This window comes from Thamnophis elegans, chromosome 3 (genome assembly GCF_009769535.1).
Source record: "Thamnophis elegans isolate rThaEle1 chromosome 3, rThaEle1.pri, whole genome shotgun sequence".
Lineage (NCBI taxonomy): Eukaryota > Metazoa > Chordata > Lepidosauria > Squamata > Colubridae > Thamnophis > Thamnophis elegans.
Window position 1 is genome coordinate 99178459 of NC_045543.1, and position 16576 is coordinate 99195034.

Here is a 16576-nt window from a genome sequence, read left to right on the forward strand (position 1 = left end):
AAGTTTGAAGTTTTGTTTTATTTATATGCCGCCCTATTCCCTGCAGGGACTCAGGGCGGCGAACAACTCAAACAGGGAAGGGAACATACAAAAACAAGACAAGTATTTAAAAATAACCAACAACCATGTCTGTCGAGAGGGGAAGGGAGCTCATCAACCCCAGGCCTGCCGACACAGCCAGGTTTTAACGGCTTTTCGGAAGGCCGGGAGAGAGGCGAGGGTCCGAATCTCCGCGGGGAGTTCGTTCCAAAGGGCTGGAGCTACGACAGAGAAGGCCCTCCCCCGGGTCATAGCCAGATGGCATTGGCTAGTAGACGGGACCCGGAGGAGGCCGACCCTGTGTGATCTAATGGGTCTTTGGGAGGTAATTGGCAGCAGGCGGTCTCTCAAGTACCCAGGTCCAATACCATGAAGGGCTTTATAAGTAATAGCTAGCACCTTGAAGCGTATCCGGAGACCGATTGGAAGCCAATGCAGCTCGCGGAGGATAGGTGTAACGTGGGTGTATCGAGGTACACCCACAATCGCTCGCGCGGCTGCATTCTGGACAAGTTGAAGTCTCCGAATGCTCTTTAAGGGCTGCCCCATGTAGAGCGCATTGCAGTAGTCCAGTCTTGAGGTCACGAGGGTGTGAATGACTGTTGCAAGTGCCTCCCAGTTCAGGTAGGGACGCAACTGGTGCACCAGGCGAACCTGGGCAAATGCCCCCCTGGTCACAGCCGACAAATGATGTTCTAAAGTCAGCTGAGGGTCCAGGAGGACTCCCAAGTTGCGAGCCCTGTCTGAGGGGCGTAAAATTTCACCCCCCAGCCTGAGTGATGGAATACTAACCAAATTTTTGGGAGGGAAACACAACAGCCACTCGGTCTTGTGTGGATTGAGTACAAGCTTGTTAACCCCCATCCAGACCCTGACAGCCTCCAAGCACTGGAACATCACGTTGACCGCTTCACTGAGTTGGCACGGGGCGGACAGATACAACTGAGTATCGTCCGCGTATTGATGGTATTTTATCCCGTGCCGTCGAATGATCTCACCCAGTGGCTTCATGTAGATGTTAAACAGGAGGGGGGACAGGACTGAACCCTGAGGAACCCCATATTTCAGGGGCCTAGGGGTCGACCTCTGCCCCCCGACCAACACCGACTACGACCTGTATGAGAGGTAGGAGGAGAACCACCGAAAAACAGTGCCTCCCACCCCCACCTCTCACAACCGTCGCAGAAGGATACCATGGTCGATGGTATCGAAGGCCGCTGAGAGGTCAAGGAGCACTAGGATGGAGGGATGACCTCCATCCCTGGCTCTCCAGAGATCATCGGTCAGTGCGACCAAAGCGGTTTCCGTGCTGTAGCCAAGCCTGAATCCGGACTGAAAGGAGTCCAGATAATCGCCTGGCTAACAGCCTGGTCAGCTTCAGCACAGCTTGATTTAGCACAAGCAGCTGACTGGCAGTTGGATCAGCCTCCCAGAATACTGCCAATCAGCTGTTCCAGGATGCGGGGATTGCTGCTTCCACCTGTTGTCACCTCCGTGTTCCCCATTTTCAGCCTCCATGTGTCCCATTTTTGACCTCTGCACATCCCATTTTCAGCCTGTTCCAGGCAGCAGGAATCACCACCATTGCCTATCCCCCCTTCCTGGAATGGGCCACAAATGGTGCTCACAGAGACTGAAAATGAGACATGTGGAGGCCGAAAATGGGGAACGTGGAGGCCAAAAATGGGGCACGCAGAGGCAGCAATAGGTGGCAGTGGCAATGGACAGCGGCGGTGGCAATCTCTGCAGCCCGGAACAGCTGATCAGTGGTCTTCCAGGAGGCAGATCCAACCACCAAGCTTGTGCTAAATCAGGCTGTGCTGAAGCTGACCAAGCTGTTTGCTGCAAGGGTGGGGGCCAGTGGATGGGCAGGGCTTCAGCAACATTTGCTCTATATGATGGAGACATTTCCACCACTTTTGGTGAGAGGGAAGTGTGTCTTATACACCCAAAATACAGTACATCTCACAATAAGGAAAGTTGGAATTCTGGCCAGGGATTTGAGGATTCTGGCCCCAATAATACAAGGAAGAAGCTATTCTTTTTAATAATGAAGTTGTAGCACTGTCATCTACACACATTTCAGAAGTTGATGACACTGCAATAAACTACAATCCCAGTAAAGCACCTCAAATCATATAAATGCATATCTAAAGAAATAATTCTAGGAAATGCCTAATTATTTTAATTGGTGTAATCATGAGTGCTAAGGGTATATATTCAGACATTAACCTGGTACAAGGTCTGGCATTTCAATACATTTGATTTGAATGTATTTAAATGACTGATCCTTCAAAAACTTGAAATATGAAATACTAGCCATCATATAGAACACAGCTGCCTAACATGAGGCTCCTGGGTGATGCGCAGCTATTAGAATCCGTTTGACCACAAATTTCAAAACTCTTGTGATATGGTTTCTTATACTTTTGGAACAGAAACTATTGTATTGTAAGCCCTCAAATAGACAGACAATTCAAGCAAATTAAAAAAAAAAGTTCAAACCTGGGGGGGGGGGGCAAGAAAAACTCAGTCTCATTTTCTTCATACTATCTTCCTTACCCTCCACACAAATTGGCCTCTCAACAGTTAACTCATGAATTTTTTTTTTTAATTGAGCAAGCCATTGTCGGTAATTTATTGAGCTTCCCTAATGTTGGAAAAATATAAGCAAAACACTGATCTGACTCATAACTGGATGTGCTAGCTTGTTCTCAGAACAACAAGGATCTAATAGTGGTGGATCCCAACCACTTATAGGAAAAATGAACAGAGCAAATTATAGGAAAAAGAAAAGACCAGACTTTCAGGAACCTGGAAGGAAGAGAACTAAGGGAAAGATAGGATACATGGCCAGAAACAACAGCTGTTAGAGATTAGTTGTGCACAATGATTTGAAATAAAAAGTCAAATTACTGGCTACTAGGCTGTAGTAGTGTATTATTTTCAAATATATTTTCTCAAAAGGTAAGCATTTCCACAGTAAGTACAGGTAGTTCTCGACTTAAAAGTTTGTTTAGTGACCGTTCAAAGTTACAATGGTACTGAAGAATATGACTTACGACCATTTTTCAGAGTTACAACTTTTGCAGCATTCCCATGGTTACGTGATCAAAATTCAGATGCTTGGCAACTGGTTCCTATTTATGACTGTTGCTGTATCCCAAGATCACGTGATCATTATTGCGACCTTCTCACAAGCAAAGTTTAATGGGGAAGCCAAATTCACTTAACAACCCGGTTACTAATTTATCCACTTCAGGGATACTGCACAACTGTGGCAAAACTGACTTAACTAATGTTTCACTTAACAAGAGAAGGCTCAATTGTGGTTGTAAATCAAAGACTACCTGTAACCCCTACAACACAGCCTACTTTAACATTTGGTATAGTAGACATTAATATAATAACATTTGCAGCTATGGAGAAAGTGTTATTTTTAATTGTAATCTACAATTTTTTAAAAATAGTTCAAATCACTCAGACAAAAGCATTGTAAAGAATTTTCTCTGAAATAGTTATTCTAACATTTAAATACAATTTCTCCTTCACTAGAGATCAACTGAATCAAACAATAATATAAAGTCATTCAATCAATGTGAAATGAATATCCCAAATTATAATTTTAAAAAATCATTCAAATAAAAGAGTAAGGGGAAAATTCATTAGCAAGTATACTCAGTGTACATTCATATGCAAAAACTGCACATATCACAAATGAATATATTACTTTAAGTTTAAACAAAACATATAACCCATTTAAACCAGGGCTGTCACACTCCTGGCCCACGGGCTGGATGTGTCACGTGCTGGCCGCGCCCATGCCTGGTTTAGCAATGGGGGCAAAAATTCCCAATATGTCACATGACACCACTGTGACGATGTGAGTTTTACATCCCTGATTTAAACCATATTTGCATATCATAGCGCATTTTCATTGGCAATCCCAGTGATTTCAGTATCTGCATGTATGTTTGATCAACCTACCAGTCAATTATTTCACAGTTTGGAATTCAAGTATAATTTGGATTAGGCTACACAAAAATCTCTATATTTCTTTGGCAGAGGGCTAAAAATAGATGAAGGATAACAGCTAATATTCAACTGATTCTTACTTGAACATCTGAAGCTTGACTTCCAATTTTTGAAGCAAACTGACAATCTTCAGGCTCAATTGAAAGATATGCAGTGGCAAGAGGCAATACTTCTGAAAAATTTCTTTGATTAAAGTTTAACACTTCTGGATTATGTTGTCCATCTTTGACAGATTCACTCAGATTGATCACAGAATCTCTTATGTTTGAAATAATTTCATTGTTTTCTGCCAGCAACCGTTCCAAGTGGTCTATTTTCTCTTGCAGTATTGAAAGCTGACCCTGTTGAAAAATACACAATTAGACATCCAAATATCCTTGTAGTTGAAAAATATTTATTTCCTCTTCCTGTTCTAAATATCATAGCAAAGACCTTATAATTATCATCAAATCAGTGTAAGAAACTTTCTCAGAAAAGAAACAGTATTCAAGATTATTTCATTCTTTAATTAAAGTGAATGTGTGTAGGATTTAGAAATTTTCTGAAATAACAAAATAACTGCAAATAACTGTGGGTACTCTATTTTGATGCAAACACAAAAAAAACCCACCATTTTTCCAAATACACTATGAATTCAAGAATAAGTTCCAAAATTGTCTCAGCATTAAAATAATTTATTCAAAATTATACTATTATGATATCTTAGTGGGCTACAATAAGGCATTATTTATTAAGAGAAGAATTAGTTATATTACAAAATATCGGAACAGAAAATCAAAAGGAATAATTAGCAGCCTTTCAGAGAACCTTTTTTAGCTACAGAATTGCACTCTAGATACAAGATCAGTTCAAAACATTTTATGGGGGAAGTGTAGTTCAAAATAAATAACAGATTAAATCAAATTTAGCTAATGAGGCTAAATAATAATCTTTTTCTAATTTTTTCAAGTAGATGATATACATTTCCTTGTTGATTCATCGCATCTCCTTACAGTATTACTACTGTTACATGCATATTTTTGAAAGCATAATCCCCTATCATAACAACCATACTGTTTTCCCTGTTGTGGCACCTGCTATATACTGGTAGCATACAAGAATATTCTTTTCTTTTTATTTAGTACATTTATTTGCAACTATAGGTTTTAGCAAGAATTGGAAGAATATGGCATTATTAACATAATTAACAAAAATACAGGTGTTTTATATTTTCTTAGATTTTTAAAATAGACATGAACGCTATATTTCCTGTTCTCACCATATAAATCGTGACCCCCAACCTTTTGGGCACCAGAGAGAAAAGTTTTTCTGTGGCCCGGAGGGGGTGTGGTTTTGCATGCTGTCTACATCATACTCATGGGGTTTCTCACTCTTTTGGATGGCCTGGTTGCTGGCATGCCACAGACTGGTGCCAATCTATGGACCAGGGGGTTGGGGTCCCCTGTTATGATTTATAGAAATTCTGAGCAGCAGCAATGTATTTTCAACAACAGTATGTGCATATAATGATGTAGTGGTTAAGGCATTAGGCTAGAAACCGGAAGACAATGAATTCTAGTCTTGCTAAAGCACAAAGCCAGCTGGCTGACCTTGAGCTAATTATTCTTCTTTAGCTTGAGGAAGCAGGCAATGGCAAACCACTTTGAAAAACCCTTGCCAAGATAACTGCAGGAGCTAGAGCTAAAGAAAAAAAACCTGTCTTAAAGGCACAAAAGAAAAAAGTATAAACAACAAATGTATATTTGACATATTTGCTGTTCATTCCTAAACAACTTGGAAGGATTAACTATAGAATGTGTTGTACCTCGACACTCAATTGCTTCAAAATTTGTCGAATTTGGTACTTGACACATTTTCATGTGAAAATATTCTAGTACTCAATTCTTTGGTCCTTGATGCACTGAGATAGGAAGAGGGGGATGGCTGCAGAGAATGGACAGAAAGTTGGTCATGCAGAAAGGTTGCTACAAAAGGAAGTGGGGGACAACTGCAGAGGTTAAACAGGAAGTTGGCCATTCTAGGAAGGTCACTGACATAGGAAAAGGGACAGACAGGAAGTTCTTTCCAATTGAAATAAAGGACATGTGATAAATCATGTGGTTTCTCTGGAATTCATTTTTAGTATTTGTTGCACATCCTGGAATCAATTAAGGATAAGTACCAATGTATCACTCTAAAATCTTCCTTGATTTCATATTTAATTCCAAATAATTTTATGTACCATATTTTTCAGAGTATAAGACGCAGGTTTTTCCCTCAGAAAAGAGGCTGAAAATCTGGGTGCATCTTATATACTGAATACAGCATTTTTTGGCCCCCGAAACTCCGCCCCCTTCACCAAAATGGCCGTGTTTGGCCTTTAGAAAGCTTTCAGAGAGCTCCTGGGGGCTGGAAAGGGCAGAAATGATAAAAAAATGGCTCATTATTTCCTCAATTTTACCCCCCAGCCTCCAGGATTACTCTATAAGCTTCCTAAAGGCTATCCATGCTCTTTTTAAAATGAAAAACAGGGCCATTTTGCGAAAAATGGGCTGTCTTTTTGCTCATTTTTGGTTTCCCACGTCCCCCAGGAGCATCCTGCAAGCTCCCTAAAGGCTACTCATGCCTTTTGGGGGGGGGGAACGGGCCCGTTTTTGCGAAAAACAGGCCATTTTGGGAAGGTTTGCAGAGTGCAAAATTTTTTTTTTATTTTCCTCTTCAAAATCTTGCTGCATCTTATACTCTGAAAAATACAGTAGTTAGTATTCATAAACCCTTAACACTTAGTACAACTGTTGCTTCTATCAAAATTCATTTAATTTTATTATCAAAAGTATGAAATCAAAGATTTATTGCCAAGATTATGATTCAGAATATCAAAGATGTTATACATATTTTGTAGCTTTACCTTGATATTTAAATTTTCAAAGAATCCCATGACAAGAGCTTCTGGTTTGGAAAAGCTGTTTTAAGATCAAACCAGTACGATGTTGAATTATGCAGAGTACTTTTTAAAAGTTTTGTTTTCAGATTATATGTGCAATCAATTAAAAAACCCTGCCATTTCTGCATGCCAGAAGGCCAATGCCCCCCTATATTGTGCAAGTAATCTGCAAATTGAAACAAGTTTATTCAGGAATCAGTCCCACACTAATCAACACTCCTGTAGCTACACTCAGCTCAGCTCAGCATCAGCATCAATTTTTGTTAAGAACCAGAAGTATAAGGTGATATTTTAGAAGTGTAGGAAATATTATAATCTGGAGTAAAACAGAGCTTTTGTCAGGAAATGGTACAGATTTGTATTTGTGTTAAAAAAGGCTCAAGTCCAATTTATTTATAAAATGTATTGAAGTAATTTTTTAGTCTAAATCAAACTGTACGTTTAATATTTGGTTTAGTATTAACAAAAACACTAAATATGTTAAACAATATATGATATCAATATTTATTAATAATCCCAACCATTGCATACAACCTACAATTCAGTGTCAGTATCTTCATGTTCCAGAAGACAAGAGAAATATTTCAAAGACAAGGATTAGATCCTTACCATGAAATGGTTCTACTAGGGCTGTACAAATCTTTTAAAAGAGTTACTTCAGAATGTGTCAGAGAGAGGGTTTCTGCAGGGAAAGTCAGTGACATCCAAATGGTATGTGCAAGTAAGGGATTGAAACTATACCCCTTTTTAATCAAAATAACTGTGCAAAGATTGCAAATGCAAGGTGATAACTGTAGCATCACTATTATCTTTAAAATTTGATTTCTACTAGTGGGGACATTTTTGTTACATATTAGTAAGGTTCTATTAATTGCAATGGTTTCAACTCAAATAAAACTGTTTTCATAATTCTATCATTCAATGGTTGCCTGATAGGTGTTCATTAAATCTTTTTATGACCTCACCTTTGGAATTACAACCAACATGGCTGACATGGTTTAACTTCATTAACCGATCAGTTTTTAACTATTTTATTATTGTTTTATCTCCCATTTCAGATAATCTGGGAAAAATAAGTCAGGCCTCGCCTACAGAGGCAATAGAGCAGAGAGAGCTGTTCTTTTAAGGCTGAAATAAGATGGTATCTTGCTGATGTTCGTGCATGAACAGCATTTAGCATCCCTTTATCCGGTGATCAGAATGTACTACCATTCACTAAACTGACTAAGGTTTATTGAAATTGAAATCCAAAATATCTGGAGAAAAGATTGGGGAAAGTAGCCTATATATTTCCTTTTAGAGCATTTTCATGACTTATCAGCCACCACTGAAGCAATTCTCCAATTTTATGTGATTTCCAGCTTACCTTTATAGTATGTTAAATATACTTCAAGTTTCTATTGAACTAAGTTTCCAATTTAATGGGTGGTTTTTAAGCAAGTACTATGATTCATATATTTTAAAATCATATTTGAACATGTAAAGATTGATAATCTCAAAGAAAATTATATACACTATTAAAATGCTGAAGAAAAAGTTTAGAAAGTCATCATACATGTGAAGCATCATTTTGTGCCCCCTAGTGGTATATTAAGCAAACTAGAGAAAAAGATAATTTTTTAGTTCTATGTAATTCCTATCTACTACTATAATTTATTAAAGTTATTACAAAAGGAATCCTCCATCTATAAAATTAATATTTTGTAACTTTGTGGGTGATATCTAATTGCCTACAAACAATTTTACAGCTTTTTAATGCATTGTCAAAGGTTTAAAAGAAAAAGCTGCTCAACTATTACAAAATCATGTATCAGCCATACATTTTCCCCCAGCTTGGCAAAACACAAATCTTAACAGTTTAAAATGTTCAGTATACAAAATTATTTTAAATTAACATGGCAAATTAAAACATACATTTTAAATGTGCACCATATTTCTCAAGGCTTAGAATAGTATTTTCTCCTAATTTCAGTCAGTTCACTTCTGCTATATGCACTGGTCTTGGCTTTACATCTTCAAGCCTGCTTCCATAAGCTATCCACCTTGAGAAGGTGTTCTAGGCCCCTCATCAAAATGGCAGCAGTCTGGATTATTCGGCAATTGTGCCTGGATTGCTCATAAGAGCTACACAGGTTTTTGGGACTACCTCTATGGTTGGTTATTTGTTTGCTCTTTTCATATTCTCATTTCTCCCTCAGCTCTGTCACAATCTGTGCCACAGCCCAGCATTTGTAAAGAGATGGCTCAATATTTCAATAAGAGTGGGGCTTTCACAGGAAATGTGAAACATGGATACTAACAATCCAAATAGCACACATCCTTCCTTCCACAGGCATTAATTCATTTTATAATTATTTTAAAGACTAATATAATCAGCAGTTTAAAATGCATATGTAACTTTTTATATGATTTCTGGCTGACATGTATGCACACATACACACACACACACAAATATGTCACACGGGCAAATTAGAACAGAGGAATCTCTAGATTTGGTTTGGTTGAAACTCAAACCCTGAGACTAAAATGGTGAAGAAGGTGGGCACTACAAATAATTTTTGGACTGCATTTATATTTTTTGCCTATCTATTTCTTCCTTAGTAAAAAGAATCTTAAAATCAATGATACCACCTTTGCAGATGAATATGTTTTAATTCAAACCCTCACCATATACAGTAAGTACAATTTTTAATTTTAAGTGTTGCCACAATCTTGCATCCATACACTTTTTGGAGATAGGAACCTATCTTCAAGTGAAAATACACCTTAACATCAAACGAGTTTAATAATGGCAACTCTTAGAAGTAAGACTTGTTTGAACAAGAATTTCATTAACAAGAGCACTGAGTCCAGTTCACAGGAAGTAACTGTTCCACTCAATTCTGCCCTGATCAGATCCTATTTGGAATACTGCCTCTGGTTCTAGGCATCACATATCAAAAGGTATAGTGACAAACTGGATCTTTTAAAAATATTGGAATAGAGAAGAAGCTAGTAAATTGGGTAATTATAGCAGTTATAGATCTAAAAAAATAAAGTGACCATGTAATATTCCGTTCAGATAGCAAAGTAGAGTTTATTCAAAATAGTGAATATTTAAATTTACTTCACTTCTATAAGATTAATCAAGACTTTAAAACATTCTAATAAATGTATTTCCAATCCCATTAAAAATTCTAAGTATTTCAAGATAAAGATATTTTACAGTATATTGAGAACAGTAACTTTTTGGTAGCCTTAATTACAATGCAAACTTAACAGCATGATAAGTCATTCAAGTTAAATGTCACCCTTGCAAAAATGAATTTCCTCTTTTTTAAAAAAAACCTCTCTCATCCTTCAAAGTAAACTATCTATATCAACATGGCCTGTGTGCTTCTGTTTCTAGTGAAAAACACTGCATTTATAATTTGTTAGCTTACAAGCCAAGACAACATCAAGACATCTACCATGTTTATTGTCTGTGAATGCAAGCTGGAATTCTGCGCTGATCTACTGCTCTGAATCAGATTGTGCCTCCAGGCAAGTTTACAGCTTGCATGCAACCTAAGCCATTGTGAGGCCTGTGTCAGGGAGATAACTGAAATCTACAGCTGCACAGTTCTGCCAAATAGAGATTCCTGGATGGTTTGTTTATATCCATTTCTCAGCAAGCTTAAGCATCTGCCTATCATATTATCCACAGGCAAACGCTAAGCTAGAAATTTTAGCTTCCTTTTATTGCTCTGGCTGTACTTTTGTTTTCTTGCTTTAAGCAATCATAATACTAACTTGTGGGTTAAGTAAGCCAACAATGTTCCAATTCTAGCTAAGCGCTGGATATAAATGCTTTTATTTGGCCTAGCACCCAATTATCTGAGATAAATAAAAATGGATAAGAAAGGGGAACATGCAGACTTCAGTAACCTAACTGGTTCTTTTAACTGAAAATCCTATCTATCATAGGAAGAATTCCTATTACTCTCTCAACAGATGGCAGCACTTATAGGTGTTACAATGTTTTAGGGTAGAATTAGTCACAGCTATAAAACTGTTACAGTAAAGAGATACTCATAATTTACAGTCTATCAAGTAAGAGGTCTTTCAAAATAGAAAACAAAGATACCGCCTACCCAAAAATCACCTGAATCTTTTTGTTTCCAAACTCATTTTTACAGAACTTCAATTCACATGTACTGTTGCAAAAATACAGTAAGAAAAGCTTTCTAAAACATTACTATAAAGAACAAAATACTGTGAAACTTACCAGTTTATAGCTCACATGTTCGACTTATTTTTAAAACCGCTGTATTGTACATACTGTAAGTTCTGACAGTGCTGACTTATCTTTTTAACACACCTTATTAAATGTTCTTCTACATTGTTTGAATTTAATACATTTAATTTGTTTTTTATATAAACCACTTCGACGTGCTTCAACTAGGAAGCAATACATATTAAATAAATTGCCATTTTTTACTTTTTTTAAAAAGATTCCTTTACAACACCTCACGGACCAGTACTGGGCTGCACTGGGCTGCACAAGTGGCAGGTGAGCAAGCAAAGCTTCATCTGTGCATGCACAGGATCTAAGTAGCATGCAAAATCATTCTCCTCCCCCGCATCCCAGTTCTATGGAAGGCAATTTTTCTTCTGAAACCGGTCCCTGGTGTCAGAAAGGTTTTTTTGGGGGGGGGATGCTGCTTTACACCCCAGCATGAAAGCCCACTGATGGTGTCAGAAAGGTTTTTTGGGGGGGGGGATGCTGCTTTACACCCCAGCATGAAAGCCCACTGAGTGACTTTGGGCCAGTCACTCTTTCAGTTCAACTCACTTCACAGGGTTGTTGTGAGAAAAATAGGAAAAAATATCTTAATCATGCATTATTTATAAAAGATTTTTTTAAAAAAATCTAAAAATAAACCTAAAAAGGTAGAAACTTGGAATTTTAGAACCATAAAATTAGGCAAGACCATGAACCTTTCTCTGCATAATACATTTTGTAATATACAGTTTGCTAAATATTCCAGAATCTGGCAGTTCTAAATAATATTTATAATGCATACGTGGAAATATACCAGATGTATCAGACTTGGTTCAAAAGCAAGCAAACCTAGCATTACATATTTTTTAAAAATGTAGAAACTCAATGCCATAAATTACCACCTCAATGCCTTATACAACTCTATTTTCATGCATAGAACAAAACAGTTATAGAAAGCGCTACACTTTGATACTTTGTTAATTTCTTAGCTACAATTTAGTTATCAGAGTGATGCAGTGGTTGGAACTCTCCACTTTCACTGAACTCCTGAGTTCAGGTCTAGCACTGGGCCAATCTTCCACTCACCATCTATCACACAGGCTGTTCAAAGAATTCAGGGTGTGCCCTCAAAGTGTCTTAAACTACAGTTATGTGATAAATAAAATACAATTGGCTGGGTTTATTCATTAAACCCATTAATCTAGAAATATGGTTTACCATACCATAAAAGAATGTAGCCTTTTTGTTGGAAAGGGGTTACTCCACTATCCACAAATCAAAGTAAGGATATGAAAGGAAAAACAAAACTGAGCAGTTTATACTCAAGTACCAGTAGTGAAACTCATTTAACAGTCAAGCAAACTTACACTTCCTAGACTTAAACGAAGTTTCCTCTCAAAGTCATGGGAGAAAAGAACACCTGATAAAGTAGCTGACTTATATTTTGAGTCAAGATCCTATCCTTGCCTACGGTTTACCCTTTTCCTACAGGGCACCAGAGCAACCCCTCTCTGGAAAATCCCACCCTAAAGTCTTCATCAGCAGTCACTCCTGGAGATGTAACAAAAGGCAGTAGTTCATAGGCATAGGGCCCCGGACTAGGGCAAGTATGTTCTTTAAAATCCGATCCCGGAACTGGGCTCGTGTGAAATCTATCCAGTACAACTACGATTGAGCTTCCATTCAAAATCTGCTAAAGGGGGAGGGCGCTGCTCGGTCGCGCTCTCCCCCCCCCCCAACAATTAAACCGAAACGGTCAAGATTTAGCGTAAGCGTCTTTACATCTCCAGCAAGCCTGCTTTGATGGCAGGGCTTGAGGTTCACCGCTTCCTCCTTTCTCCCGGGATCCGAGACAAGGAGACTCCCCAACCCCCTCCCCCCGCACTTCCTTTCTGAAGATATGCCTACTCTGCTTGAGTCATCCGCACCCCCCCCCTTTTTTTTTTTTACAGCCGGAGCGCTCTGCATTTTCTCCCCTCCTTCCTCGAAGCGTCCCAGCTTGCCGGGCGAGCCACCCTTTCCATCCCACCAAAGCCTCCCCCTTCTTTTACCACCCGGCTCCGCGGCTCCTCCCGTCCTTCGCTCACCTGGGGGAAGGAGCCTTCCCGGCGTTGATTCTTGGGGTTGTCCAAGTGGCTCCGATCCAACATCAGGTAGAGGGAGAAGATCACCACGCAGAAGATCGCGCTGCCGAATATCGTAAACTGCCGGCTCAGCTTCATCGCCATCCTACGCCAAGCGGAGAAGAAGCCCAAGAGATCAGCCCCGGGTCTCCGACGCGCACCAGCCCAACCTCAACGGCCGCTCCAACGATCAAGTTCTGGCCACGTTGGTGGAAAGTCCCGGCCCCGCTGCCTACCCGGCGGGTGGCTGGAAAGACCAAAGTTCCTCCCGGGCCCGGACAGTTTGCAAGCGGGGCCGGGACAAAAGGGGTCGCCCTCCAACCCGTCTCTGAAAGCCGCCGTAACTCAGCTGAGCTCCCCCGTTCGAGGTGAGCTGGACGGCCGAAAAGGCGTACAAACCTCGACCTCGAAAAGAGCCCGTTGTAAAATCCGCCCGGGAATTTCCGGAAAGGGGTGCGGACGCTACTCGCGCTTCGCCGGAGCGGATAGAGAGGGGCCCGGCAGAGGGAAACCCGCCCGGGCTTGCGACACTACCGAAACCCCGTCCGCGCCAGCTTCGCTCGCCTCCCCGGAGCAGGACTGGCGGCAAGAAGCGAGAAGCAGCGGCTCCACAAACCCACAAGGCGGCGCGAGGAAGGAAACGGGGAGGAGCCTCGTCCCCGTTGTCCCCGCCCTCTCGTCGCGTAGCAACAGCAACCGCGGCTATGGCGGCAACCTTAGACGAGAGCGCCGAGCTTTAGCGCTCGCCTCGCGAGTCGGGGGAGGGGGGCGAGAGGTGACGGCGTTTCGCCCAATGGCGACCACAGGCTCTGTGATTAGGTCCCCGTCCCCCCCCCCAATGCCGTTTAGGTAGAGCGCGCCGTGCGCCGAGGGTTGTATTCCTTCGCTTTCCTATTACGGGCGCCGCTGCTTCGCTTGACTTCCTTTTGTGTGTTTGTGTGTGTTTTATGACTAGTACACGCGTCCACCGAGCTCGGGATCCGTTTGTGAGGCAGCGGCTCCGCCGCCCTCGAGACGGCTGAGGCATTTGCGTGCCTGCTGACGGGTGGGCGCAAAAATAAGGGCGTGCTCACCCGCGTGCCTGACGTCCCTGTCCTGCTGTCCCCATTTATTTCCACCCGCTATCCGTATTCTTATTCCTGTTCTCTTGTACATAAGTTACAAACTAAGTAAATAAATAAAGTAAAAATCGTGGAAGGAAGGAAGGAGTTTGGCAAACGTGTCGGGGCGAGAGAAAGCCCCTTTTGTATACACTGGAAAGGCTGGGAAGGGAGCAGCTGCTCCGGCTGCAATTTCTGTGGATATTCCCCCCACCAGCTGTTACTACTTTACAGTTTGCTCGGCAGATGTGGGCGGTGCAGAAGCCCGGCATTTCTTGTCTATTTTCAGGCTAGATAGAACAAGGTGTCCCCTTAACGTCTGATGTTTCCGCCTACTTGCCTTTATCAATGGGACACAAATTGGGGCATTTTCTTTCTCTTTTCTACAGGATAATAACAACAACGATAATGATAACGATAACAATGCTAATAATAATACACCCACCATTCTATATTTGACATGCTGACACATTTGTCAGTAACTGCTCATAGCTAGAAGAGAAGGCCTTACTAGTTCACTCTTTATAAATTGTCTTAAGGTAAGTATGGGCCTGCTGAATCGGGCCAAAACCCACCTTGGTCTGTCATTTTGTTTCTCACACTGGCTATGCTAGATATTTCTGGGGTGTTTGTAGGCACCTTCTTTTACTGCCTTTACTCTCCTACTTGGGATATTTGGAAACTGAATTTTCAAAAGTCGTATCAATAGATTCCTCTTTCACGAATGTATCAATCCATTATAGTGGCTCATCATCACATTTTGTGGTAATGATTTCTGATTAATTAGACCGTGCAAAGAATTTTTTTTGTACCTAAGGTGGTATTCCAGCTAGCATAATTGGAAGAACCCTGCTTTAGTGTTTTGAAAAGAGTAAAAATCCATCTGTCCATCTTGTGCAATTAATGATTTATACAGCTTGATCATGCCTGCTTCAGCTAACATTTTTTTCCTAACCGTAAATTGTGGTTGGGGGCAGGGGTTGTGCTTTAGGAGATCAGTATCAAAGAATTGTTCAGATTTTCTGCAGATGGTTTAATGCTTCTTCAGTACAGAAGAGGAATTTTCTTGCAAGATCTCTAGTCTACGTAAAATTTGGATCCATTTCCTGGGAGGTTTATTGGTGAACGTTTACTAAAAAGTCATAATTTAGTTGTTTACAAATGTGTGCAGTAAGTGTATTAATATCTTGGTATCTTGCAAGACCAAACCACAAAGGAAGTACAAGGCATACTTCATCTCTCTCTCTCTCTCTCTCTCTCTCTCTCTCTCTCTCTCTCTCTCTCTCTCTCTCTCTCTCTCTCTCTCTCTCTCTCTCTCTCTCTCTTGCTTTTCCTCTTACTGATCTCTTAGAAGACTCATTACTATCAGTAAGATGCAGAAATAGGGATGAAATATTTTAGCATAGGTATATTTAATAAAAAATAAATCCTTAAATGGATACAGGAAAATTTCTGCAAAGTATGTATTCCAATGAAAAAGCATTTGTATTCAATTAATGTAAACATAATTTTTCCCCGCCCAACTTTTTCTGAAGTTACACATGAATTTTGCTTAATTTATCTACTTACAGCTTTATCATGTTCAGGTAGACTGTGAGTTATGATGGGCGGCAATTGGGACCAGGATTGCCATTGCTAAGTGATGCAGTCATAAAGTGTGACCTCACATAACAATGGCAATCTTGACAGTCTTGGTTGCCATTGTAACCCCAAGGTGCCCAGTTCATTAAACAGGAAGAAACAAACATAGGGAGATTGAGGAAAAGTGGCTGCGATTCCACAAAAATGCAGGTAAGTTGGGAAGCAGGGTATGGCTTCACATGAGTTAGGAAGGCTGGGGGAAGCAGGGGGTGGCTCTTGATTTGCATTGACTTCACTTGTGGGAAGCTGGCAGGAAAGCTCATGAATGGCAATAAGATGACTGTGGTACACTGCAGCCATTGTAAGCACAAGTTATTTGACAGGTGCTTGAATCAAGATCGCATGACCATGGAGGTGATGTGATGGTTGGAACTTCCAGGACTGGTAATAAACCACTCCTTTGGTGCATCGCAACTTTGAATGGTTGTTGAATGAGTGGTCTGTAAGTGACGACTTACCTGTATTGATGTTT

The 16576-nt window shown here is 40.4% G+C and overlaps 1 protein-coding gene across 1 annotated transcript in view; it reads right to left on the bottom strand.

Annotated features, from left to right (window-relative positions):
- Window positions 1-13968, bottom strand: part of MAN2A1 (mannosidase alpha class 2A member 1) — a 56366-nt gene extending 42398 nt beyond the window's left edge. The window contains exons 1-3 of the mRNA XM_032213800.1: window positions 13763-13968; window positions 13328-13469; window positions 4155-4415 (exon numbers count right to left, since the gene is read on the bottom strand). Coding sequence (XP_032069691.1) covers window positions 4155-4415; window positions 13328-13468 — 402 coding nt within the window. The 5' untranslated portion in view covers window position 13469; window positions 13763-13968. The remainder of the gene's footprint in view (window positions 1-4154; window positions 4416-13327; window positions 13470-13762) is intronic.
- Window positions 13969-16576: the final 2608 nt, after the last annotated feature.